Source organism: Peromyscus maniculatus, chromosome 1 (genome assembly GCF_049852395.1).
Source record: "Peromyscus maniculatus bairdii isolate BWxNUB_F1_BW_parent chromosome 1, HU_Pman_BW_mat_3.1, whole genome shotgun sequence".
NCBI lineage: Eukaryota > Metazoa > Chordata > Mammalia > Rodentia > Cricetidae > Peromyscus > Peromyscus maniculatus.
Genome location: NC_134852.1, coordinates 53,969,910 through 53,993,944, shown reverse-complemented (window position 1 = coordinate 53,993,944; position 24,035 = coordinate 53,969,910). Strand labels below are relative to the sequence as shown.

The window sequence follows — 24,035 nt, the reverse complement described above, 5'->3', positions numbered from 1 at the left end:
TTGAACTCAGTCCCTGGCAGACTCCTGACTGCAGGAAATGCAAGCATGCACCACTGGGCACAGATTTTCACACCATGGTTGTTGCCTGTGGATTGGGCTACAGATTTTGAGTGCCACCTACCCCGAGGCCAGAGGCCGGTCTCCTTGTTTCTATATCCTTTTGTGCTGTGTTTTCTTCCTCCTCACAGGATGCCAAGTGTCCCTGAACCCTACCAGAGCTCACTGTCAGGGCCGGGGCAGGAATGGGTGCCTTGGGTTCAAAGGCAGCATCCTTGGATTCAACCTCTTCCTCTTCGCTGATCCCTAAGGGGCAGAAGCAGTTACAGGTCGGGACATCTGAGTCGCAGTTAGGGGAGGATCAGCATTGTCAGCTGAACAGGACAGGAACTCCAGTTCCCAGCTGCTCTGCCAGGCTCTTCCATTGACCACTCAATGTGCACTTCCCATGCACATGCAGCCTACAGAGCCTGATCTCCCAGAGTCAATGTCTCACTGTGTGGCTATGGCCTAGTCTGAGACAGAGTTCTAGACTAGGCTTGCTCTGAACACAGAGATCCACCTGCCTTTGCCTCCATTGTTGGAATTAAAGTCCTGTGTCACAATTGCTGGTCAAAGGTAAACAAGTTAAAAAAAAAAAAAAAAAAAAAACAAATAAATTGAAGGCCTGGAGAGATCGATTAACAGTCAAAGGCACATTCTGCTCTTGTGAGAACCCGAGTTCAGTTCCCAGCTCTCAAGGTTCATGGTTCACAAACACATCCAACTCCAGCTCCAGTGGCTCTGACTCCCTCTTCTGGTCTCCGTGGGAACTGCACTCACATTTACAAACACACAGATGCACATATACAAACTAAAAAGAATTCAAGTAAATAATCTGATCAAGGCAGTGGTGGCACATGCCTTAAATACCAGCACTTGGGAGGCAGAGGGAGGCAGATCTCAGTGAGTTCAAGCCCAGCTTGGTCTACAAAGCCATTTCCAAGACAGCAAGGTCTACACAGAGAAACCCTGTCTGGAAAAACCAAAATAAATAAATAAAATAAAAATTAAAGCCGGGCGGTGGTGGCGCACGCCTTTAATCCCAGCACTGGGGAGGCAGAGCCAGGCAGATCTCTGTGAGTTCGAGGCCAGCCTGGGCTACAGAGCGAGTTCCAGGAAAGGCACAAAGCTACACAGAGAAACCCTGTCTCGAAAAACCAAAATAAATAAATAAATAAATAAAAATAAAAAAATAAAAATTAAAAAGAAGAAAGTAAAACCATAATAGCTGGGCAGTGGTAGGGAATGCTTAAACCCCAGCACTCAGGATGCAGAGGCAGGTGGATCTCTGTGAGTTCAAGGCCAGTCTTTAGAGCAAGTTCCAGGTAGTCCCCAAAGCTACAGTGAAACCCTGCCTAAATTAAAGAAAGAAAAGAAAAGCTAAAAATAAAATAGGAAAAACAAAACCATAATAAATAATCTGGGAATGGTACAAGAAGCCTTTAATCCAGCACACAAGAGGAAGAGGTCAGTGGATCTCTGTGAGTTCAAGGCCAGCCCTGGGATCACAGATATTGACCCCATCCCTCCAAACTCAGTTTAAACACATGTGTTTGATGTGGTGATGGTTTTACTTCTGAGTACACTGTGTGACAGTGACTAGACACCTTGACAGATGACCTGGGAGACCCGTAAGTTACAATATCCCACATAAAGCTGTTAACAAAGCAGGATGACAAACTGTCATGAACCAGGGACCAGATTTCACTCCCCTGTCCCCGAAATTACCAGGTTCTGGGGAGGCTAACCAGCCCCTGCACCGGGTTGCCAGATGTGTCTTGGGAGGCGGGGGGATGATCGGGATGTCCTCCATGGTCACTTCCTCCACATCTGAATCTGAGCTGTCTGGGAGGTAGCACAGATGGTGGACCCCAGCGCCATCACCCTGAGTGTACACTAGAGAAAAAGGGGTGTCAGATTTGGGGTCCTTTGGTGCAAGAGGGGGAAGCTCTGTCCTGACCCCAATGTCAGAGGAGAAGCAGGCAATCCTGAACGTCTAAGGAGGTGTGCTCTAAATATCAGTGGCCTAAGATTACCTGCTCCTCTGGGTGGCAGAAGGGGGGCCCGCTGGCCGCCACCATCTCTGACATAGCTCATGGAGAGCAGGGCACCGGGCGGCCTGGAGGGCAGATGCGCCTGTGGTACATTCTCCTGGAGGAAAGGACTCCCAGCACCTGGGGGAGAGGGCAGAGAGGCCCATTTAAAGAGGATCTCCTGAGTAAGGCAGGAGGATTACCTCAAACCCTCCACTACATAACAAGTTCCAGCCTCTGATAGCATGGGACCATGGGATCCTCGAGAACCCACCCCTGTTCCCTCATAAAGCCCCACACTCAAGGCCCACCCCTGTCCTCTACCGTAAACTCCCTGACATCTACAAGGCCATCCCTCTGGCAGCCAGCACCAGCCACCCAGTTCCCGCCCTGGGCCTCACCAGGCTCCACCCTCCAGTGCTCACTAGGCCCCGCCCCCAGCCCCCATAAACCCCTTCATCAGACCGAATCCCCAGCCGCTGTCACACTGGAAGCGATCATCCCCGCGCCTTGGTCGCCGGTGCCTCAGGGAAGCATCAGGATTGGCCTGAACCATGAGGGGCTCCTGGCGCTTCCTGCGCTGCTTCTTCTCGAGCAGCTGTTGCTGAAGGATCAAGAGGGGTGTGTGGGGAGTCCAGGTGCCCTTCCTCCATTAGGGTCCCAGGTACCCAGTCCTTTCCGGTCGGATCCGGTCTATCTTCCACCTCCTCCTCCAACAACTAGGAGTCCAGCCCTCTAGAACTGTTGTTCTTTAAAAATTTCCTCAGCCGGGGCTGCCATCCGGGCTGAGGCACAAGGACTGAGTCTGCCTAGACAGGGCTGGAGAGATGGCTCAGAGGTTAAGAACACTGGCAGCTCTTCCAAAGGTCCTGAGTTCAATTCCCAGCAATCACATGCCACAAGGAGGCTCACAACCATCTGTAATGAGATCTGGTGCCCTCTTCTGTATACATAATAAGTCTTAAAAATAAAATTCCTACTTTCTCTTTTCCTAATTTGAGAACCTGAAGTTCAGAGAACAGGAACATGGGATTGGGGTCTCTGAGCATCCTGGGAAGGTGGGGAAGATGGAAGAGTGGGATTCGGGTCATACCTGTTGTTCCAATTTCTGCAGCCTCACACCCGAGAATTCATCCTCCAAGGTCCTAGAGAAACACAGGCTGGTGGCCACAGGCAGCAGGGCAGCTTTGCCTGTTCCAGAGCCCCTCCCCTCGACCAATGTGGGTTCTGAGTGCCAGTGATGTCATAGTAGGTGAGGGACCTGAGCTTCTAGGTCAGTTATGACTCTTTCTCCCAGCCCCCTCCCCTTAGGACCCAACCTGAGCTCCCAGGCTCTAGCTGTCTCGGGAGCCATGGACATCGGAGTCCAGATCCGCTCCCCCCACCCCCCCAGCTTCTCTTGGTTGATGGTGGTCAGCCTGAAGACAGTTTGAGACCCGAAGCTGTGCGTATCCGGTATCTAGGTCCCCTCTCCCCCAACCCGCTGCCCATTAGGTTCCGCACTCACTCTTTCTTCCACGGTTCATTTTCCTGAGACGGTCTAGAGGATTAGGAAGGCATAATCAGACCTAGACCCAACATCTAAATAGAAACCGCCCTCTAATTCCTGACATCTGCCTTCGATTTTCTTTTGAACCCTAACAACCCAAATCCCAATGCCCGCCTGAGACTTAGTAGCCTGTGGTGAACTTTAAGCACTATTGGGAGCACAAAAATCCAGCTCTCTACCACACAGGTAAGGCTGGTCCTGCTTCTAAGTATTGGGACTTGGAGGCTCAGGGTCACAAATCCCAACTCCCCAGCATCCACCTATCTGGCATCCCAGAGGCACCCACCCCTCCCTAGCACCAGCTTGGAGTTCTCACAGCCTTGCCCAGATGCTGGAACTCTAAACACATGCAAACACTTTCTTAGAAATGGGTGTTCCCACAGGGACTTGCCCTCTTCTTGGCCCTCTTGGCCCCTCAAGGTCCATGTCCAACAGAGTAATGCCTCCAGGCCACTGAAGCAGACTGATCCCTTGTTCTGGGGGTTCTGAATTGGAACTGCAAGCCAACATTCCTTAAAGGGACCCAAGAGTATCTACCTAGCAATATAGTTCTACATACAGAGCATTGAAGAAATTTATAAGCCTAGTGGCTCATGCCTGTAATTCCAGCACTTGGGAGGTGCAGACAAGGTGCCGGGAATCGAAACATTCCTCCTCTACAAGCATTCCTATGTCTTCCAGGTCAGCTTGGGATGCATAAAGCCATTTCTCAGGGGGAAAAAGTGGGAGAGGGAGCTGGGAGTGGGGTATTTTAATCTCAGCACTTGTGAGTCAGAGGCAGGAGGATCTCTGTGATCTCGAGGCCAGTCTGCTCTACATACAGTTCCAACTAGGGCTACATAATGAGATCGTTCTAAAAAGTAGTGATAGTATCCTATGCAGTTGGTTATCACCAAAGCTCTGACTTACAGGAACCTGTGGAGCGAAAATAAATGAGAAGACTACAATTCCCAGGAGACACAGCGGCAAGGTGTCCGCAAAAGTTGCCCTCCCCACCCCACCCTCATGTAGGACTTTGACTTTTATGTGAAAGCGACGCAGGAAACGTCACGTTTAAGAATGTGAGCTTCCAAGAAAGCGTCAAAAATTTCGAAAGTAAGGGAACCTCATCGGAAATGGGCGGGGCCGCAAACGCGGGCGGAAGCTTGTAGCCAGCGTGGACCAATTAGCATCCTGGGGGCAGGTCGTCCGCGGGTGGAAAAGTGGGAGTGACTTAGGAGGGAAATCATCAGAAACCCGGCAGAGGTCCTAGCGTGGGAAAACGCCCTCTGCGCTAGGAGAGGTGAGGGGCGTTGGATAGCGGAGGGCAGGGGACTGGAGATCCGGGTACTTGCAGGGTTTGAGGTCCCTGTGGTCCCGTGAGAAGGGGAGTCTAGGGGGCCTAGCATCTCGGTTTGGGGAAGGATTCCCTACTTTGAGGGAGACAGGATGAAGGTCTGCGGACTGCGCTCTAGGAAAGGGAGGCTGGAGGCCTGGCATCCCGGGTTGCAGGTGACGAAACGCGTGGAGACTTCATTTTTGCAAATGGGAATGGCACTGAGGATGGCGTGCACTCGTTTGCCCAGCCGGATAAGGGGTTAGAACATCCTTAGGTCGGGTAGTAATGCGAGCCTACAAGTCGCTGGGGGAGGGGGGTGCGGAGGGGGTATAGGCAGGAGGATCAGGAATTCAAACCCAGCCTTTGCTACTTAACACTCGTCTCAAAAAGCCGGAGCAAAACGACAAAAACCCATTCTCCACCTCTCCTCGCAGAGCAGCCGCGATGCCTGCCTCCGCGCCCCGCGGGACCCCTTTCCTTCTCCTAGCTCCTCTCCTGATGCTGTCCGCTGTGCTGGCCGTGCCCCTGGACCGCGCGGCGCCCCATCAGGAGGACAGCCAGGCCACTGAGAGCCCGGTGAGTAGCCCTGCCCTGCGCTCTGGCGGGTTTGCAGTGGTGCAGTTCCCGCTGTCCCCAAGGCCCTGGTGAAAACTCCAGGGACCCGGTTTAACACGCTGCGGCTTCCGGTTTACCTGCCTTCCTTTGCAGTAGTGTGTTGGTGAATCACACAAGCAGACCCGGGACCCCGGCCATCGGTATATGGAATTAAGATAGATTCCAAATGAACACCCGTTCACTCCCTCCCCTAAACTCCTTGATCTTTAAGATCCCCCTTAACGCGACATGGAGAAACCAGAAACAAAACTACATTTCCCAGTAGCACCATAGGCTGTTGGATGCTACTACCTGGCTGGGGCATTCCTGCTTCACAGAGCTCATGGGAGGTGTAGTTTAAATGGGAGAAGGACATGGTGGTGGTGGGGGGGCGCTGCTGATTTACTCATTCCCACAAATATCTATTGTACCTTGTGAAAGCTTCCTCTTAGGAGAGAGTTGGATCTTTCAAAGTCCAGGTACCTGATTGAAGGCCTAGTTCCTCTATCGCCCTCCCTAGCAGTGTTAACTGAGGTTGCCTCCTAAACAGTTGGTTCCAAGCCCCTGTGTGTCATGGCTTCAGGTAAGGTGTTAGTATTGTACTCTATGGAATCTTGAAGCTTGAATACCATTTTGTTAGAGTCAGAGAAAAATCATAGAGCAGTCAAGTTGTAAGTCTTGGCAAGAAGAGGGTTGGTGGAAGAGAAAGCCAGGCTTTTTGAAATAGGGTGGAGAGAAAGCAGGTTGAGCAACGTAGATCAATAAGCAGCTGCAAATTCAGGAGAGTGTCTTGAGTGTTGGGACAAGTGTGCTCTGGATTTTTGCCGGATACCCGGGGAGGGGAGGGGAGGAAATGTTTCACTTTTGAATGAGAATTCTGAAAAGTGGCCGGTTCAGCAGTGAAGATCTGCCCACAGCTGCACCTAGGGAGGGGCTTCTGGCCTGGAAAGAGGATGACCTTGACTCCTGTCGGGCACGTCTTGAGGTGAGTCAGCATTCTGGAGCAATGGGCTCTTAGACTAGCTCGTCTAGTTGGATGGACTCTTCTCCCTGCCCCTAAGACAAGGTTTCTCTGTGCAGCCCTGGAACTCCCTCCGTAGACCAGGCTGGCCTCAAACTCAAACTCTGCCTGCCTCTACCTCCGGGGTGCTGGGATTAAAGGCGTGTGCCACTACTGCCCTTGGATGGACTCTAAAGGGAGGGGACAACAGAAGTATAGTGTTTTGGGCTGTTCAGAACGAATCCAGATTCTGTTCTAACCAGGAGTAAGCAGCTTCCTTTAATGGGCCAGAACAGCACGCTTCTCTCTCCACTTTGCTCCTTCATGTGGCATTTTAAATGTTAAGGATGTAAAGCTGGTTATGAAGGAGGGGTCTGTCTTCAGTGACCCCTAAGCCTGCCTGATTCCCACATCGAGAACTGAGAACCTCAGACCACATAGATTTTAGTATTTATGTATCTAGGTTTAGGTGTCGACTGATCTGACTCCTTACAGTTGACGTGGGGGTTCCATTCACAGTGACCTTCGGGCCTTGGAGTCAGACCAAAGGAAACGGTTGGATGGAGTTAGACCTCATAGAATCATCTGAAGATAGGACAGGAGACAAAATTAAGAGAGCATCTCAATATAAAATATCCAAAGGTTAATAGGCTCACTCCCTAGACAATAATAGACACGAACCAATTCTGCATGATCCATAGATTCAATTCCAAAGCCGTTTGCCAAAATCATGGTGGGGCCAATGAGATGGCTCCGTTGGGTAAAGGTACTGGCTGCGGCCAATCCCTGGGACCTGGATGGTGAAAGAGAGAATCAGTGCTGCACGGTGTTCTCCAGTTCCACTCAGATACTGACATGTGCACACACTCAGAAGGCAGAGGCAGGTAGAGCTCTGTGAGTTCGAGGCCAGCCTGGTCTACAAAGTGAGTTCCAGGACAGCCAGAGCTACACAATAACACCTTGTCTCTAAAAACCAAAACAAACAAACAAAAAATTGGAGATCAGATTTTTTCCCCATTAATGGAGAATACGTCCTGAAGTTGAGTCAATAGGAATCAGCAGACTTAACGATCAGGAGTTACCTTAGTTGTTGGGGAGTGAGGGGCCTTGGTTCCTGAGGATCAGGCTTTGTTTTAGATTTATTTTATTCCTCTGAGTGCTTTGTCTGCACGCATGTATGGGCCCCACATGCAGGCCTGGTGCCTGAGGAACTGGTGAGCCTCCATGTGGGTGCTAGGAATCAAACCTCAGTTCTTCACAGGAATAGACATTCTTAGCCATAGAGCCAACTCTCCAGCCCCTGAGGAGCAAGCTTTTAAAAAAGTAATAATAATAAAGGTACGCAGCTGAGCACAGTGGCACAAGCCTTGAGTCCCAGCTCTTGGGAGGCAGAGGCAGGTGAGTCCCTGTGAGTTTGAGGCCAGCCTGGTCTACATAATGAGCTTCAGGACAGCCATGTAAGAGACCCTGCCACTAAAATAAAATAAAATAAAGCTTAATAATGGTAGGATTGCCATCTCATAGTGTACTAATTTCCTTCCTGTGAAGATCTGGAGTGATTGAAAAGAAACCCAGAAGGGGAAGAGAATTGTTCAGGACTTTCTTATGCAGGCCACAATATTTCGAAAGAAGAAGCCACCATGGAGGACCTTATCACAGGGAAATAACATGGAGATTCCCAGCAGATATTGCATGAGAATAGCCACCCCCCCTTTTTAATAAAAAAGCCCCTCAGTTAGGGGTAGTATAGGAGACACCTCCCGTGGGGCTGAGAATGCCGACATCAGTGTGCACCACCACACCTGGAGATAGATATATATATATATATATATATATATATATATATATATATATATATATATATATATATATTAATCTTGTGTGTGTGTGTGTGTGTTATGTGCGGGTACTCCTGTGGAAGCCTAAAGATCCTCTGGCACTGGAGTTCCAGGCAGTTGTGGGGGACCAGTGTGGTCCCCTGCTAGAGCTGAGCCGTCTCTCCAGCCCCAGAAGTTGAGCTTTTTTGAGTGAGAACTCGGGACTGTCAGCAGGCTCAGTGGTGAGGTCTGTGAGCATCTGCTGCTCTGTGGGATTTTTGCAAACACAAAAGGGCACATTTGAGCCCTTTCCAGTATTTCCAGTCCTGATTTTCATTGTTTTATTTTGGATTTCTATGGTTGTTTTAAAGGCAAGAGCTCACCCTGTAGCCCAGGCTGGGCTTGAACTTGAAGCAGTCCTCCCGCCTCGGCCCTTAGTGCTGAGATTATAAGCTTGGTATCTCCCAGTGATTTTCTTTGCATTTTTTGTGTAAGTGTGTATGTTCAGGTTTTTATGCATATGTATGTGTGTACCGGTGCACGTGAAGGTCAGAGGTCAGCTTCTGATTTCCCTCCTCCAGAGCCATCTACCTTGTTTCGATACAGGGTGTTTTCCTTGGACCTGAAATTCTCAAAGTAGGTCAGGTGGGGCTGGAGAAATGTTTCAGTGAATAAGAGCACTGACTGCTCTTCCAGAGGACCCAGGTTCAATACCCAGCATCCACATCGCAGCTCTGTAACTCCAGTTTCAGGGAATCTGCCACCTTCACACCAATGCACATGAAATAAATTTAAAATAAATCATTAAAAAAAAAAAAGACACGGTCTCAAAGTAAGTCTGGCTGTGGGTCCAGTGGGCCCCCAGACATGCCTCTGCCTCAACCCCACAGCTGGCAAGGCAAGCAGGCACTGCCGTATGTGGCTTTCCTCAGGAGATTTATTTTTACTATTTTCTAGAGCTTCTATAAATAAAAATATTGGTGTGTGTGTGTGTGTGTTTGTGTGTGTGTGTGTGTGTGTGTGTGTTGTATGTAGGTGCTTACAGAGGCCAGAAGAGGGCGTCAGATCCCCTGCAGCCAGGGTTACAGGCGGTTGGTCCTTCAGCCACTGAATTTGGGTGCCAGGAACAGAACTCGCTTCTCTGCAGGAGCAGCCAGGGCTCTAACCTCCTTAGCCATCATCTCCAGTCTGTGCTGACTCTCTTCTGTTAAGTGGGTTTTGGGACTCTAACTCATGCTTAGGCAGAAAGCGTTTTACCCCTTAATCATCTATCTCTTCAGCTCCTCCATATGATGGTCATTTCTTTTCTTTTCTTTCTTTCTTTTTTTTTTTTTTTTAAGTTTTTCGAGACAGGGTTTCTCTGTGTAGCTTTGGTGCCTTTCCTGGATCTCGCTCTGTAGACCAGGCTGGCCTCGAACTCACAAAGATCCGCCTGGCTCTGCCTCCCAAGTGCTGGGATTAAAGGCGTGCACCACCACCGCCCGGCAAAATAGAGTGTGATTTTTTTTTTTAAATTTATTTATTTTTATTTTATGTACGTTGGTGTTTTGCCATGGATATTGGGTCCTCTGGAACTGGAATTACAGATGGTTGTGAGCTGCCATGTGGGTACTGGGAATTGAACTAGGGTCCTCTGGAAGAGCAGTCAGTGCTCTTAACCACTGAGCCATCTGTCCAGCCCCATGATGGTCATTTCTTGTGTGCCATAGAACCTTCCAGGAGGTGGACACTGGCAGAAGGTCAGGGGTTGGAACTGGACTGGATGGCTCTGGAGTACTCAGCCAGGAAAGCTGGTCCCGGCCAGGGGAAAGAGACCTAGAGGGTAAGGCAGGTGTTGCTGTCTGTCCTTGTCCCTCAGGACACAGGCCTGTACTACCACCGCTACCTCCAGGAGGTCATCAATGTGCTAGAGACAGACGGGCACTTCCGGGAGAAGCTGCAAGCTGCCAACGCTGAGGACATCAAGGTGCGCTGGACATGGGCTGAGGGGAGGTGTGCTCAAGGGAGGTTCTCGGGGTCACAGGTGGGAAGGAGTCTGGGGACCCCCAAAGATGTGTTTAAACATAGACATGCGTTCTCAGCTCTCCACTCCAGCTATGGAACCTAAGTTTTCCATCTGTCAAGAGGTAGCCCTGGTCCCCTTGAGTCCTTGAGTGAAACAACCTAACGAAGGACGTGTCCACGGTTCCCAGGCACAGGCCACCATAGACAGAGGTGGCATCGGGAGCGTGACATCTCCTGTGCTGTGTCCACAGTCAGAGAGACGGATGCACAGGGGTTCACCTACCCTTCTGCTTTCTGTCAGCTCTGGAGCCCATTCAGAGGATACTGCCACAGTCAGGGAGGGTCTTCCGCTCCCTAACTGTCTAGAAACTCCCTCCTAGATGTGCTCAAATGTTTGTCCTCTAGATAATTCTAGACCTGGTCAAGTTGACAGTCTTGAGCATTCCAGATGACAGACCTGGAAAAGAAGCCCTCTTGGTGCCCTCAGCTGTTTGCCGGCAGCTCCTTGGCACTGATGGCCGGGCAGTGTCGCAGGGGCTTGTACCTAGCAGAGACACTGGGGAGCCCTGGAGAGCTGTGAGCAGGAGAGGCCAGGGTCAGCTCTGATGGAGGAATACAGAGTCAAGATGAAATCAGGCATGTCAGGCCCAGAGGAAGCACCAGACTCAGTCCTCTGTGTGGGTGGGAGACGGAGATGTCTGATGTCTTCCTAAGGGGGATGCCCATCTCAGGTGAATATTGAAAGACAGAATTGGTGGGAAAGAGGAGGCAGGAGAGTCAGTGGCCACAGGCAAAGGTCCTGTGGTGAGAACTCACGGGCGCTCACTCCCAGTCAGTACTGCCGGGTCTGAGGTGAGCTGGGCCTCTCTGCAAAGCTCGGGCTGCATCCTGGTCCTGTGGGCTTCCAGGTACCAGGGCTGGCTGCACAAAAGGAAGACAGGAGCACAGTGGAGCTTTGGGGGTTTGGGTGTAGGGGGTATAGAGTGGGACTACCCAGCACACCCCCTCCTGGCACTGCCTGACTCGGGGACCCCCTTCCCTGTCCTTGAAGAGCGGAAAGCTGAGCCGAGAGCTGGACTTCGTCAGCCATCATGTCCGCACCAAGCTGGACGAGCTCAAGCGACAGGAGGTATCGAGGCTGAGGATGCTACTCAAGGCCAAGATGGATGCAAAGCAGGAGCCCAGTGAGTGTGGCTGGCTTTGTGCTGGGAAGGGCGCGCTGTGGGCTCTTGGGAAAGCAGGTGGCAGTCACTCAGGATTTCTTTCTGGCACATTTTCACTGACATTATTCTCTCTGCTTTTCCCCCCTCTGGTTTATTTCTGGAGGGTTTGTGGTGAGTTTGCCCTTCTGAGACGGGGTCTCATGCAGCCAGGCTAGCCTCAGACTTACCGTGTAGCCAAGGATGACCTTGGACTCCTGACCCCTCTGCACCTACCTCTTGAGTGCTAGTGCAGCCACCACACATTGCTGCTTTTTCTTTTAAATATCCTTATTTAACTATAATAAGGGCCTGTGAGATGGGTAAAGGCACATGCCCCCAAGCCTGATGACCTGAGTTCCATCCCTGGAACCATGCTGGGGAAGAGAGAACCCACGCCACAAAGCTGACCTCTGACCCTCACATGAATTCTGTGACATGTTCCTGTGCACCCGGGTGCTAAAGGAACCAATAGCTCAAATGTCCACCAGCTGTGGGGTGGGTAAATCAAATGTGGGGTGGATAGCTCAAATGTCTGCACCATGGAACATTGGTCAGCCCTAAGAAGGTATGGGAGGCTGGCGTGCAGAACAAGGGAAATAACCCTTGGAAATAGGGTGCTGTATGAAGCCAGACACAGAAGGCGACCAAACACATGGAATGACCCAGTCGGCAAATCCACAGAGAAGGGATGGGGATGAGTGTCTGCCGGCAGCTGGACAGAGAAAAACACCGTGCTAGCTGAGGGGCTGTGCTCTTTGGGGTATGACAGCAGCGTCCTAAAAGTCATGGTGGCGGTGTTTGCACGTACCTGTGGATCTACTAAAAACCGTCCAACTGTATGCTTTGAATGAATGGTTCAGGGCTTGGCAAGATGGCTCACCCAGTAAGGCACTTGCTCCCAAGCCTTAGGAGCAACTTGATGAGAGACATACAACCTGGATGAGACCTGTGCACACTCACCACCACACAGCCACAGACTAATCAGGGCTACTCAGGGGGCTCATGGTATTAGGCTGTAGTGGCCGGGTGGACTTGTATCAGGGATCTATTATGAGCAACATCTGGCGTCGCTGTCATGGTTACTGTTATTTTAAGCATCAGAGTCAGTGGAGGACTCACCTCCTCCGTCATCCTCAGGCACTGTCCCAGGCCCCCGTGCCATCCTCCTTGCCTCCTCGGCCCTCCGTGACTTCCCTCTTTCCACTCGCGCCCTGAGTCAGGGGTTCTGACAGAAAGCCGTGATGGGTGTTGTCTTATCCAGACTTGCAGGTGGACCACCTGAACCTCCTCAAGCAGTTTGAACACCTGGACCCGCAGAACCAGCACACATTTGAGGCGCGGGACCTAGAGTTGCTGATCCAGACGGTAGGGTGAGGACCACACCAGCTGAGGTGCCTGGCGGGGAGGAGGAGGGAACTGAGTCGAGATGTGGGCCCTGCCTCCTGGTGTTCTGGAGGAGAGCAGTGAGGCTGGGTGTGGGTGTGGGTCAGCCCTCAACGCCCTCCTGCCTTTCCACAGGAGAGCAGGTGCCTAGGGCTGTACTGGAGTCCGCTCTCTGCACTCTAAGGTGCTCAGCAGCAGTCCCGGGCTTTGCCCCAGATGCCTAAGACTTCCTGACGCAGCGAGCAAAGCTCGTCTGGCGTTGACAGCTGTCCCTTGGTGCGTGGCCTCCTGGGTGGACCGGCTGTCCTCTGACAACTGTTAGTGCCTTGTTGCCGCAGTGACGACTAGTTACCAACTTAGTAGCTTGAGAAAGCATGAATTCGAGGCTGGGCGGTGGTGGCCCACGCCTTTGATCCCAGCATTCTGGAGGCAGAGGCAGGCGGATCTCTGTGAGTTTGAGGCCAGCCTGGTCTACAGAGTTCCAGGACAGCCAGGTCTACACAAAGAAACCCTGTCTCGAAAAGCGAAAAGAAAAAAAGAGGGGGGGGGAGAGGGAGGGAGAGAGAGAGAGAGAGAGAGAGAGAGAGAGAGAGAGAGAGAGAGAGAGAGAGAGATTTGTTTTGAGCCAGTGTCTTGATATGTAGCCCAGGCTGGCTTAGAATTTGCCATCCTCCTGTCTCAGCCTCCCAAGCGCTGAGATTGCAGGCTGGTCCTACCTGACATGTTCTTGGCTACCCAGGCTATGCTGCTATTTCTATTAAGCCCACCTCACGGGCCGTCCCCTGCTCATTACTGAAACGCTGAGCTGAGGAGGACTTTGAAGATTCACATCCAAGCTGCTACTGCATAAACATCATCGCTCTGGGAAAGCGGCCCAGGGTTTGCTGTGATGGGACCAACCATGGAGACCAAGAAAGTGAAGTCATGCCAGGTGTCTGAAAGACAGGAGGAACATGACCCTCTTGCCTCTCCACAGGCCACCCGAGACCTTGCCCAGTATGATGCTGCACATCATGAAGAGTTCAAACGCTACGAGATGCTCAAGGAACATGAGCGAAGACGTTACCTGGAATCTCTGGGAGAGGAACAGCGGAAGGAGGCTGAGAGGAAGCTACAAGAGCAACAGCGCAGACACCGGGAACACCCCAAAGTCAACGTCCCTGTAAGAACCCCACATATGCTTTACCATGTCCAACTCATAAACAGGAAAACAAAAACAAACAAAATGCAGCTGCAGAACTACAACTCCCAAGAGGCATTGAGGCAAAAAGTCAATCTACCTATATGGAACTGCTCCAAGGGTTGCTGGGAACTGTAGTTCTTTTTTTTTTAAAGATAGATTTATTTATTATATGTATACAGTATTCTGTGTCATGTATCCCTGCAGGTAAGAAGAGGGCACCAGATCTCATTATAGATGGTTGTGAGCCACCATGTGGTTGCTGGGAATTGAACTCAGGGCCTCTAGAAGAGCAGCTGGTGCTCTTAACCTCTGAGCCATCTCTCCAGCCGGGAACTGTAGTTCTTACGAGAGGAGGATTAAAGTTTATTGGATGGGCACATGGGGCTATCTGACCTGATACTCATTGTTCACAAGCTGTGCTATTCTTCTCCACAGGGCAGCCAAGCCCAATTGAAGGAGGTGTGGGAGGAGCTGGATGGACTGGACCCTAATAGATTCAACCCCAAGACCTTCTTCATACTGCATGGTAGGATGGGGAGGGTGTTCCAGAACCTGAGAGGTCCTGACGGTCCTGGGGCTTGAATGCCATGGGAAGTCTACCCTTCCCAGTGGGGCTTTGTGAGCCTCTTCATATCCTGACTGGCCAAAGACCCTGCCGCTTCCTGTTGCTAAGCCTGGGATCTTCCATGGAAGGGCCAGGTCTTTTTCAATATTCTTTTCCTCTGTATTCTAAGGAATGGCCATGTCCTCTAACTGAGCAGACCAGGCTTGAGGAATACAGAAGAACTACAACTCCCAAGAGCCACAGAGACAAAAAGTGTCTATATGAAAGGGGCATGGGAGGTAGGAGGCCTGGAGAGATGTATCCGCAGTTAAGAGCACTGGCTGCTCTTCCAGAGGACCCCAGCACTAGTGTGGCATTCACAGCCCTCTAATTCCAGTGCCAGGGGATCCAGTGCCCTCCTGGCCTTGAGGGTATTACACAGTACACATACATACCTGCAGGCAAAACACCCATGCACATTAATTTTTCGGGGTTTGTTTTTTTATTTATTTTTTTTAACCTGCCATAGGACTGTTGGGAATTGAAGTTCTTAGACCTTAGAAAATGAAGTATGTTGGCTGCCACAGTAGCCCCGAAGCCTGGGCCTCCCAAGAGTCCTGCCATAGGGCTGGCAACCTGAGTTTGGTTTGTAGAACATACATGATGGGAAGAGGGAACCAACTCTGACCTCCACGCCTGCACCCACACCCAGGCGCACACATGCACACAATTTAAACAAAATGTAATTTGTTTTGTTTTCTTTTCTTTAAGGCAGGGTCTTGTTGGGTGATGGTGGCACACGCCTTTAATCCCAGCACTAGGGAGGCAGAGGCAGGCAGGTCTCTGAGTCTGAGGCCAGCCTGGTCTACAGAGTGAGTTCCAGGACAGCTAGAACTACATAGAGAGAGCTAAAGGAAAAGAAAAAGGAAAAAAAGACAGGAGGGTCTGGCTATTCTGGAACTCCCTCTATAGACCAGGCTGGTCTCAGACACACAGAGATCCGCCTGCCTCTGCCTCCCGAGTGCTGAGATTAAAGGTGTGCACCGCTATACCCAGCTTACAAATATTTTAAATTTGGGAAATAGGGGATGGTTCAATTGGTAAATCACTTGCCTTGCAAATGTAAGGAACTGAGTTCAGATCCCCAGAACCCAATAAGCCAGGTGAGGTGTCTACCTACAACCCAGTGATGGTGAAGAGGAAGGCAGAGATTGGCAGGGCCCTCGAGCTCGTGTGCCAGCTAGCCTGGCCAACTTGCAGTGCCAGGCCGATAAGAGGCCCTCTCTGCAAGAAAATGACCATAGACGTGGGGTTTTTGTTGTTGTTTTTCGAGACAGGGTTTCTCTGTGTAGCTTTGGAGCCTATCCTGGATCTCGCTTTGTAGACCAGGCTGGCCTCGAACTCACAGAGATCCACCTGCCTCTGCCTCCCAAGTGCTGGGATCGAAGGTGGGCACCACCGCTGCCCAGCGCATGTGGTTTTTTGTTGTTGTTGTTTTTGTTTTGGATTTTTTTCCTCTTTTTGCCCTCCATGGCTGTGCTGCGCATGCTTGCATTCACATCCCCACAAGTGCACACAAAGCACCCACATGCAGCAGCTCACAAGCACTTGTGACATGCCAGCCCCAGGGGCATGCGATGCCTCTGGCCCTGAAGGCACCTGCACTCACATGTGTACCCACATGCAGACACACATGCATAATTAAGACTTTTTTTTATTTATAAAGAAGTTTATTAAAGAAGACAGAGGTATGCTGTGCCAAGAACGGGGGTGACCCAGAGAGCTGGGGAATGTCTGAGGCTCCGATGCCCACAGTAACAATTTTTAAGTGAATTTCTGTAGCAAGTAGTGGATTTGGCTTAGTTTGGTACCAGAAATTGTAGACGAATTTCTAAGCAGTCTTATTAAATAAGGAACACAGAGCCAAATACAGGGTGAGAGCCACCAGCTAGCCTTAGCTCACCACGCTGCCATAGCTTCCCAAGACCACTTCTTCCTGTCTGACCTGAACCTTTATTGCCTTGTTCTGCCCTCTCATTGGCTCTTAGCCCAGCCACCTCACTTCCTTGTCACTGCCTGTCTGTACAGACCTCCAGGTCTCTATGGTTGGTTCTGGGATTAAAGGTGTGGATCACCATGCTTGGCTGTGCCCTTGAACACACAGAGACTCTGCCTGCCATGTGATCGGATTAAGGGCATGTGCCACCACTGCCTGACTTTTGTTTATGGCTGGCTATGACCTCTGATCTCCAGGCAAACTTTATTAAGATACAAATAAAATATCACCACATTTCCCTTTTTTTCTAATAAAATTAAAAATAATAAAAGAGTTATAACTAATACAAGAAAAACTACAGAGCGCAGAGCAAGCCCTCGGGCCCTGACCTTTGGCTACAGCTGTGCACATAACCCCTCCTTTTCAGTCTGCAGATGTGGAGGAGGCTCAGAGCACTCTGCAGATGTGGAGGTGCTTCAGAGCACTCTGCAGATGTGGAGGAGGCTCAGAGCACTCTGCAGATGTGGAGGAGGCTCAGAGCACTCTGCAGATGTGGAGGAGGCTCAGAGCACTCTGCAGATGTGGAGGAGGCTCAGAGCACTCTGCAGATGTGGAGGAGGCTCAGAGCACTCTGCAGATGTGGAGGAGGCTCAGAGTACTCTGCAGATGTGGAGGAGGCTCAGAACACTCTGCAGATGTGGAGGAGGCTCAGAGCACTCTGCAGATGTGGAGGAGGCTCAGAGCACTCTGCAGATGTGGAGGTGCTTCAGAGCACTCTGCAGATGTGGAGGAGGCTCAGAGCACTCTGCAGATGTGGAGGTGCTTCAGAGCACTCTGCAGATGTGGAGGAGGCTCAGAGCACTCTGCAGATGTGGAGGAGGTTCAGAGCACTCTGCAGATGTGGAGGAGGCTCAGGAGTTGGTGGTCACACACACCACCCACATGGAAAGTTGGAGGCCAATCTAAGCTGTATGAGACCTAATCTAAAAAAACAAACAAAAAACACTGGGCAGTGGTGGCACACACCTTTACACACCTTTAATCCCAGCACTCAGGAGGAGGAGGCAGGCGGATCTCTGAGTTCGAGGCCAGCCTGGTCTACAGAGGGAGTTCCAGTCCAGGACAGTCAGGACTACACAGAGAAACCCTGTCTTGAAAAAACAAACAAACAAAACAAAGAAAAAAACCAGATGCGGTGGCACACACACCTTTAATTCCAGCACTTGGGAGGCAGAGGCAGGCAGATATCTGAGTTTGAGGCCAGCCTGGTCTATGGAGTTTCAGGACAGCCAGGACTACACAGAGAAACCCCACCTCAAAGAAATGAATGAACTAGACCTCTGTACCCACCAGGCAGCTCCTCGTTCACCGCCCCTCCGACCCCTGGATTTGCTACAGAGTGATTTTTGGTTTGGTTTGGTTTGGTTTAGTTTGTTTTTGAGATAAGCTTTCTCTGTATAGCTTTTTGGTCCTGGAACTCTATAGATCAGGCTGGCCTCGGACTCAAGAGATCTGCCTGCCTCTACTTCAGGAATGCTGAGATTGAAGGCATGTGCCATTACACCCAACCAGAATGTTTTGTTGTTGTTGTTGTTGTTGTTAAGATTTATCTATTTATTATGTATACAGTGTTCTGTTTGCACATATCCCTACAGGCCACAAGAGAGCACCAGATCTCATTACAGATGGCTGTGAGCCACCATGTGGTTGCTGGGAATTGAACTCAGGTCCTCTGGAAGAACAGCCAGTGTTCTTAACCTCTGAGCCATCTCTCCAGCCCCTGAATGGGTTCTTAGAGCAACAGGCCCTGCAGGATACTGACACCATGGTGGCCATGGTCACTATTGTTTGTTCTCTGCTAAGAAACCTCACACGCACCTACAATTCCTTGACCAGCTTTTACCGTGGGGACCAGACTCATCCACCCCTCCGTCCCCTAATGTATCTTATCTCATCTGCAGACATCAACAGCGATGGTGTCCTAGATGAGCAAGAGCTGGAAGCTCTCTTCACCAAGGAGGTGAGTGTGCTAGAAGCTTCCTGGGCTAGACATGCTTTAGCCTCACACACCCTGAGAGATCCTCCTTTCCTGTCTGTGACAGTGCAGGATAAAACTACAACTCCCAGCAGACCCTGGGGACAAAGCTGTTAGTAGTAGCACCAAGCGGCTGCTGCTGGTGGTGCCTTTAAACCTAGCACTTGAGAGGCAGAGCAGGCGAATCTCAGTGAGTTCGAGGCCAGCCTGGTCTACAGAGCGAGATCCAGGACAGCCAGGGCTACACAGAGAAACCCTGTCTCCAAAAACAACAAACAAATTGTAGCATCAAGCCCCAAGGTCCTCTGGGAGGTAAAGAACGTAGTGGGTTGTCCTGAGCCTCTCGGCACTTCATGCTTCTCCCTTAACTGCAGTTGGAGAAGGTTTACGACCCAAAGAACGAGGAGGACGACATGAGAGAGATGGAGGAGGAGCGGCTGCGTATGAGGGAGCACGTGATGAAGAATGTGAGAGAAGCCATGCTGGGGGGGGGGGGCAGTGGGCAGCAGGCTGGGGGGCGGGCAGGGGGCAGCAGGCTGGGGAGGGGGCAGTGGGCAGCAGGCTGGGGGGGCGGGCAGTGGGCAGCAGGCTGGGGGGGGGCAGTGGGCAGCAGGCTGGGGGGGGCAGTGGGCAGCAGGCTGGGGGGGGGGGCAGTGGGCAGCAGGCGGGGGGGGGGGGCAGTGGGCAGCAGGCTGGGGGGGGGGGCAGTGGGCAGCAGGCGGGGGGGGGCGCGGGGCAGTGGGCAGCAGGCTGGGGGGGGGGGCAGTGGGCAGCAGGCTGGGGAGGGCGGGCAGTGGGCAGCAGGCGGGGGGGGGGGGGCGGGCAGGGGGCAGCAGGCTGGGGGGGCGGGCAGTGGGCAGCAGGCTGGGGGGCGGGCAGTGGGCAGCAGGCTGGGGGGCGGGCAGTGGGCAGCAGGCTGGGGGGCGGGCAGTGGGCAGCAGGCTGGGGGGCGGGCAGTGGGCAGCAGGCTGGGGGGGCGGGCAGTGGGCAGCAGGCTGGGGGGGCGGGCAGTGGGCAGCAGGCTGGGGGGGCGGGCAGTGGGCAGCAGGCTGGGGGGGGCAGTGGGCAGCAGGCTGGGGGGCGGGCAGTGGGCAGCAGGCTGGGGGGGTGCAGTGGGCAGCAGGCTAGGGGGGCGGGCAGTGGGCAGCAGGCTGGGGAGGGGACGGGCAGTGGGCAGCAGGCTGGGGAGAGGGCAGTGGGCAGCAGGCTGGGGGGGCAGGGCAGTGGGCAGCAGGCTGGGGGGCAGGGCAGTGGGCAGCAGGCTGGGGGGGCGGGCAGTGGGCAGCAGGCTGGGGAGGGGACGGGCAGTGGGCAGCAGGCTGGGGGGCGGGCAGTGGGCAGCAGGCTGGGGGGCGGGCAGTGGGCAGCAGGCTGGGGAGGGGCGGGCAGTGGGCAGCAGGCTGGGGGCGGGCGGGCAGGGGGCAGCAGGCTGGGGGGGCAGTGGGCAGCAGGCTGGGGGGGCAGTGGGCAGCAGGCTGGGGGGGCAGTGGGCAGCAGGCTGGGGGGGTGCAGTGGGCAGCAGGCTGGGGGGGCGGGCAGTGGGCAGCAGGCTGGGGGGCAGGCAGTGGGCAGCAGGCTGGGGGGGGGGCGGGCAGTGGGCAGCAGGCTGGGGGGGCGGGCAGTGGGCAGCAGGCTGGGGGGCGGGCAGTGGGCAGCAGGCTGGGGGGCAGGCAGTGGGCAGCAGGCTGGGGGGGGGGCGGGCAGTGGGCAGCAGGCTGGGGGGGGCAGGTAGTGGGCAGCAGGCTGGGGGGGGCAGTGGGCAGCAGGCTGGGGGGGCGGGGCAGTGGGCAGCAGGCTGGGGGGCGGGGCAGTGGGCAGCAGGCTGGGGGGGGGGCGGGCAGTGGGCAGCAGGCTGGGGGGGCGGGCAGTGGGCAGCAGGCTGGGGGGCGGGCAGTGGGCAGCAGGCTGGGGGGCAGGCAGTGGGCAGCAGGCTGGGGGGGGGGGCGGGCAGTGGGCAGCAGGCTGGGGGGGGCGGGTAGTGGGCAGCAGGCTGGGGGGGGCAGTGGGCAGCAGGCTGGGGGGGCGGGGCAGTGGGCAGCAGGCTGGGGGGCGGGGCAGTGGGCAGCAGGCTGGGGGGGCGGGCAGTGGGCAGCAGGCTAGGGGGGGGCGGGCAGTGGGCAGCAGGCTGGGGGGGCGGGCAGTGGGCAGCAGGCTGGGGGGGCGGGCAGTGGGCAGCAGGCTGGGGGGGCAGTGGGCAGCAGGCTGGGGGGGCAGGGCAGTGGGCAGCAGGCTGGGGGGGCAGTGGGCAGCAGGCTGGGGAGCGGGCAGTGGGCAGCAGGCTGGGGGGGGCAGGCAGTGGGCAGCAGGCTTGGGGGGGACGGGCAGTGGGCAGCAGGCTGGGGGGGGACGGGCAGTGGGCAGCAGGCTGGGGGGCGGGCAGTGGGCAGCAGGCTGGGGGGGGCGGGCAGGGGGCAGCAGGCTGGGGGGCGGGCAGTGGGCAGCAGGCTGGGGGGGGCGGGCAGTGGGCAGCAGGCTGGGGGGGCGGGCAGTGGGCAGCAGGCTGGGGGGGGCGGGCAGTGGGCAGCAGGCTGGGGGGGCGGGCAGTGGGCAGCAGGCTCAGCAGAGCCCCTAACCTGGATCTGGCTCCCCAGGTGGACACCAACCAGGACCGTCTTGTGACCCTGGAGGAGTTCTTGGCATCCACACAGAGGAAGGAGTTTGGGGACGCTGGGGAAGGATGGAAGGTAAGGACATGGGGACCCTCCGACCTTGATATTAGGTTCCAGTTCCAGCCTTCCCTTCAGCTCCTCTGGCTGTTTCCTGATCTCTTGGGGTCTCTGTCCCTCCTCCCACTTCCCTGATTTCCCCCACTTCCCATCTCTAGGCCCCTGTTCTTCCGGCTCTAGCCTTTTATCAAACACTTCACCTCCAGCCTGGTCGCTGGCGTATGTGCCAGCAGCACACACACACACGCACGCACGCACGCACGCACGCACGCACGCACGCACGCACGCACGCACGCACGCACGCACTCCAGGCTCTCACCCTCCTCCCACCTCAGTGGGGCTGGGGTTGCCCCCTTCATCGTCTGTGTCCTGTGTCTTGCAGACAGTGGAAATGTATCCAGCCTACACAGAGGAGGAGCTGAGGCGATTTGAGGAAGAGCTTGCTGCCAGGGAGGCTGAGCTGAATGCCAAGGCCCAGCGCCTCAGCCAGGAGACCGAGGCCCTGGGGCGCTCCCAGGACCGCCTGGAGGCTCAGAAGAGAGAGCTGCAGCAGGTGACCGGCTGGAGAATCAGGGCCATTGTCTGATCTCCTAGGGCCTTTTTCTTTACCCAAAAGGATGGCTTCAGGGTGGGATGGCCTGTAGCTCCCATGTTAATAAGAGTAGATACATATATGCAGGTGGTAGCTTCCATCATTAGTAAGGGAGGTGGTAGCTTCCATCATTAGTAAGGGCAGGTGGTAGCTTCCATCATTAGTAAGGGCAGAGGATTTTCCATGCCTGACTGTGCTACTGCAGCCATTTTACATGAGGCCAGTGAAGGAGGTCAGGCCCAGGAGGAGAGGATAAGGGTTCAGTGTGGGAATGCCGAAGCCACAGCAGGAGAGAACTGAACGCTAACTGGTGTGAATCCCAGCTCAGTGGCAGAGGAACCAAGGCCATGGGGAAGAAAAGGGGCTGTGGCCCCTTGGCCATTGTGGGGGTCTGTCTGGGCCATCAGCTCCTGTCTGTGCACTTGCCCACCTCCTGCAGGCTGTTCTGCAGATGGAGCAGAGGAAGCAGCAGCAGCAGCAGCAGCAGCACGAACAGAAGGCTCCGCCCTCCAAGCCTGACGGGCAGCTGCAGTTCCGGGCAGACACAGGTACATTGGGTCTGAAGGGGGAAGACCAGGGCCCAGGCCCCAAATCAGAGTCAGAGGATTGATGACTATGACCCTGAGCCTGAGGGAGGAGGTGGACCTGGGCCGTGTGTTGAAGGAGCAGGCCTGGGAATCCTGTCTCCTGTGTTTAGGAAGTTCCTTGTTGTGGGGGACCAGCCCCCACACTTATTTACCCCTGGAACTCTTGAGGATTGGGGGATAAGAGACTTAGTTAGAAATAGAAGGAGAGTCGGGGGGTGGGGGGGGTGGGGGGGTGCACGCCTTTAATCCCAACACTCGGCGGGCAGAGCCAGGCGGATCTCTGTGAGTTCGAAGCCAGCCTGGGCTACAGAGCGAGATCCAGGACAGGCTCCAAAGCTACACAGAGAAACCCTGTCTCAGAAAACCAAGTAAATAAATATGAAAAAAGTAAAGAAATAGAGGGAGAGAAACAGAGAAAACAAGTGGGCCTGGATCCTTATCCAAACAGGCCTATAACTTTATTCCAAAGATCTATTTATAACAATGCCAAGGGGTGGAGCAAAAAGACCTCCCCCTTGCTAGTTAGACCCCTACAAACACCTGGTACCCAGGCCCGTGGTCCAGTCAACCTCCCATGCAGTCCTGCCGGGCACAGCCACTGGAGACCTGGTGGGCTCCCATACCATGTCTAACGGCATTCTCCTGTTTCCTCTGCAGATGATGCTCCTGTCCCAGCTCCAGCAGGTGACCAGAAAGATGTGGCTGCTTCTGAAAAGAAGGCCCCAGAACAGCCCCCCGAGCTCCCCCAGCTGGACACCCAGCACTTATGATCTCTCAGTGACCCCCCCAGCCCTCAAGCCCTACACAGAGCGACGGAAGCTGGATGAAGTGTCCTTGCGGCCTCTCTGGAGGCCTGAGCCTGCATGGCCTCCTGGGGAGGAGAACAGGGCTCCTTCCTTAGAGGCGCCTGTGTCTGCCCCCTCAGCTCTTCCAGCCTCCAGGTCCCGGTTCTTCCTTTCGTCTCCTGGCTTCTTTACTCTGTCAGGGACTCACTGCAGGAGCTGGAGCTGAGAGAGACCCTCACGTACCTGGAGTACATGCTCCAGGCCTGCCTTCCTGGTTTGCTCTTGGCTGTTCCAGGCTTAGCCACTTTGCATCCTGTGCCTAGTGTCACAGGGTCCCAGGAGCTTGGCTTGGTCCCTTTTACTCTCTGTCTTCTGTGGGGCCAGAGATCTCAGTTCCTTTCAGTGGCTGGAGGCTTGGGACATGGGGTGTCCTTCAAGTGAACGTCACCTTTGCCTGGACCCCAGGCTTCCATCGCCACCTCACCAGCCATACCCTGACCTCCTGGGCCCAACACCTCCCCCATGGCCCCAGAAGGTACCCAGATACGGCTGCACACCTAGCTGAGATTCCACCGCCCTCAGCCCCCATTGGGCACTCCTGAAAATTGGTTCACCCTGGCTTCATGCCACACTACGATGTCCTGCTCTATGCTCCAGTTCCATTCAAATATAGCCTGGCACAAATAAACATTAGCGTGTCTGTGTGTA

At 54.1% G+C, this 24,035-nt stretch overlaps 2 protein-coding genes across 10 annotated transcripts in view; one reads left to right on the top strand and one right to left on the bottom strand.

Annotated features, from left to right (window-relative positions):
* Positions 1-4,620, bottom strand: part of LOC121828858 (tubby-related protein 2-like) — a 9,420-nt gene extending 4,800 nt beyond the window's left edge. Inside the window, exons 1-7 of one of the 2 annotated variants that reach the window (XM_076578268.1) lie at positions 4,531-4,620; positions 3,580-3,612; positions 3,166-3,217; positions 2,538-2,676; positions 2,076-2,213; positions 1,768-1,935; positions 122-303 (exon numbers count right to left, since the gene is read on the bottom strand). In XM_076578268.1, the coding sequence (XP_076434383.1) occupies positions 122-303; positions 1,768-1,935; positions 2,076-2,213; positions 2,538-2,628 (579 nt within the window). In that variant the 5' untranslated portion in view covers positions 2,629-2,676; positions 3,166-3,217; positions 3,580-3,612; positions 4,531-4,620. Of the gene's footprint in view, positions 1-121; positions 304-1,767; positions 1,936-2,075; positions 2,214-2,537; positions 2,677-3,165; positions 3,218-3,579; positions 3,613-4,012; positions 4,136-4,530 lie in introns of those variants that run through there. The other variant, XM_076578262.1, reaches the window with a different exon arrangement.
* On the top strand, positions 3,328-24,035 carry Nucb1 (nucleobindin 1). 8 transcript variants are annotated; one of them, XM_076578286.1, is made up of 14 exons: positions 3,394-3,516; positions 4,533-4,716; positions 5,374-5,515; positions 10,209-10,316; positions 11,406-11,538; positions 12,818-12,921; positions 13,916-14,101; positions 14,558-14,648; positions 18,624-18,682; positions 19,072-19,164; positions 21,289-21,381; positions 21,746-21,916; positions 22,395-22,503; positions 23,200-24,035. In XM_076578286.1, the coding sequence occupies exons 3-14, from the start codon at positions 5,384-5,386 to the stop codon at positions 23,310-23,312; spliced, it is 1,392 nt and encodes a 463-aa protein (XP_076434401.1). In that variant the 5' UTR covers positions 3,394-3,516; positions 4,533-4,716; positions 5,374-5,383; the 3' UTR covers positions 23,313-24,035. The 8 variants fall into 8 exon arrangements, with proteins under 8 accessions (XP_076434411.1, XP_076434395.1, XP_076434401.1 ...); XM_076578296.1 differs by lacking the exon at positions 4,533-4,716 and having other exon boundaries at positions 3,328-3,807; XM_076578280.1 differs by lacking the exon at positions 4,533-4,716 and having other exon boundaries at positions 3,344-3,516.

Excerpts from the sequence above, each read along its gene's own strand:
- Nucb1 (XM_076578296.1), top strand. The coding sequence starts at position 5,384 with ATGCCTGCCTCCGCGCCCCGCGGGACCCCTTTCCTTCTCCTAGCTCCT. Across the intron at positions 12,922-13,915 it reads TAGAGTTGCTGATCCAGACG|GCCACCCGAGACCTTGCCCA; the intron begins GTAGGGTGAGGA and ends GCCTCTCCACAG. Across the intron at positions 19,165-21,288 it reads GGGAGCACGTGATGAAGAAT|GTGGACACCAACCAGGACCG; the intron begins GTGAGAGAAGCC and ends CTGGCTCCCCAG.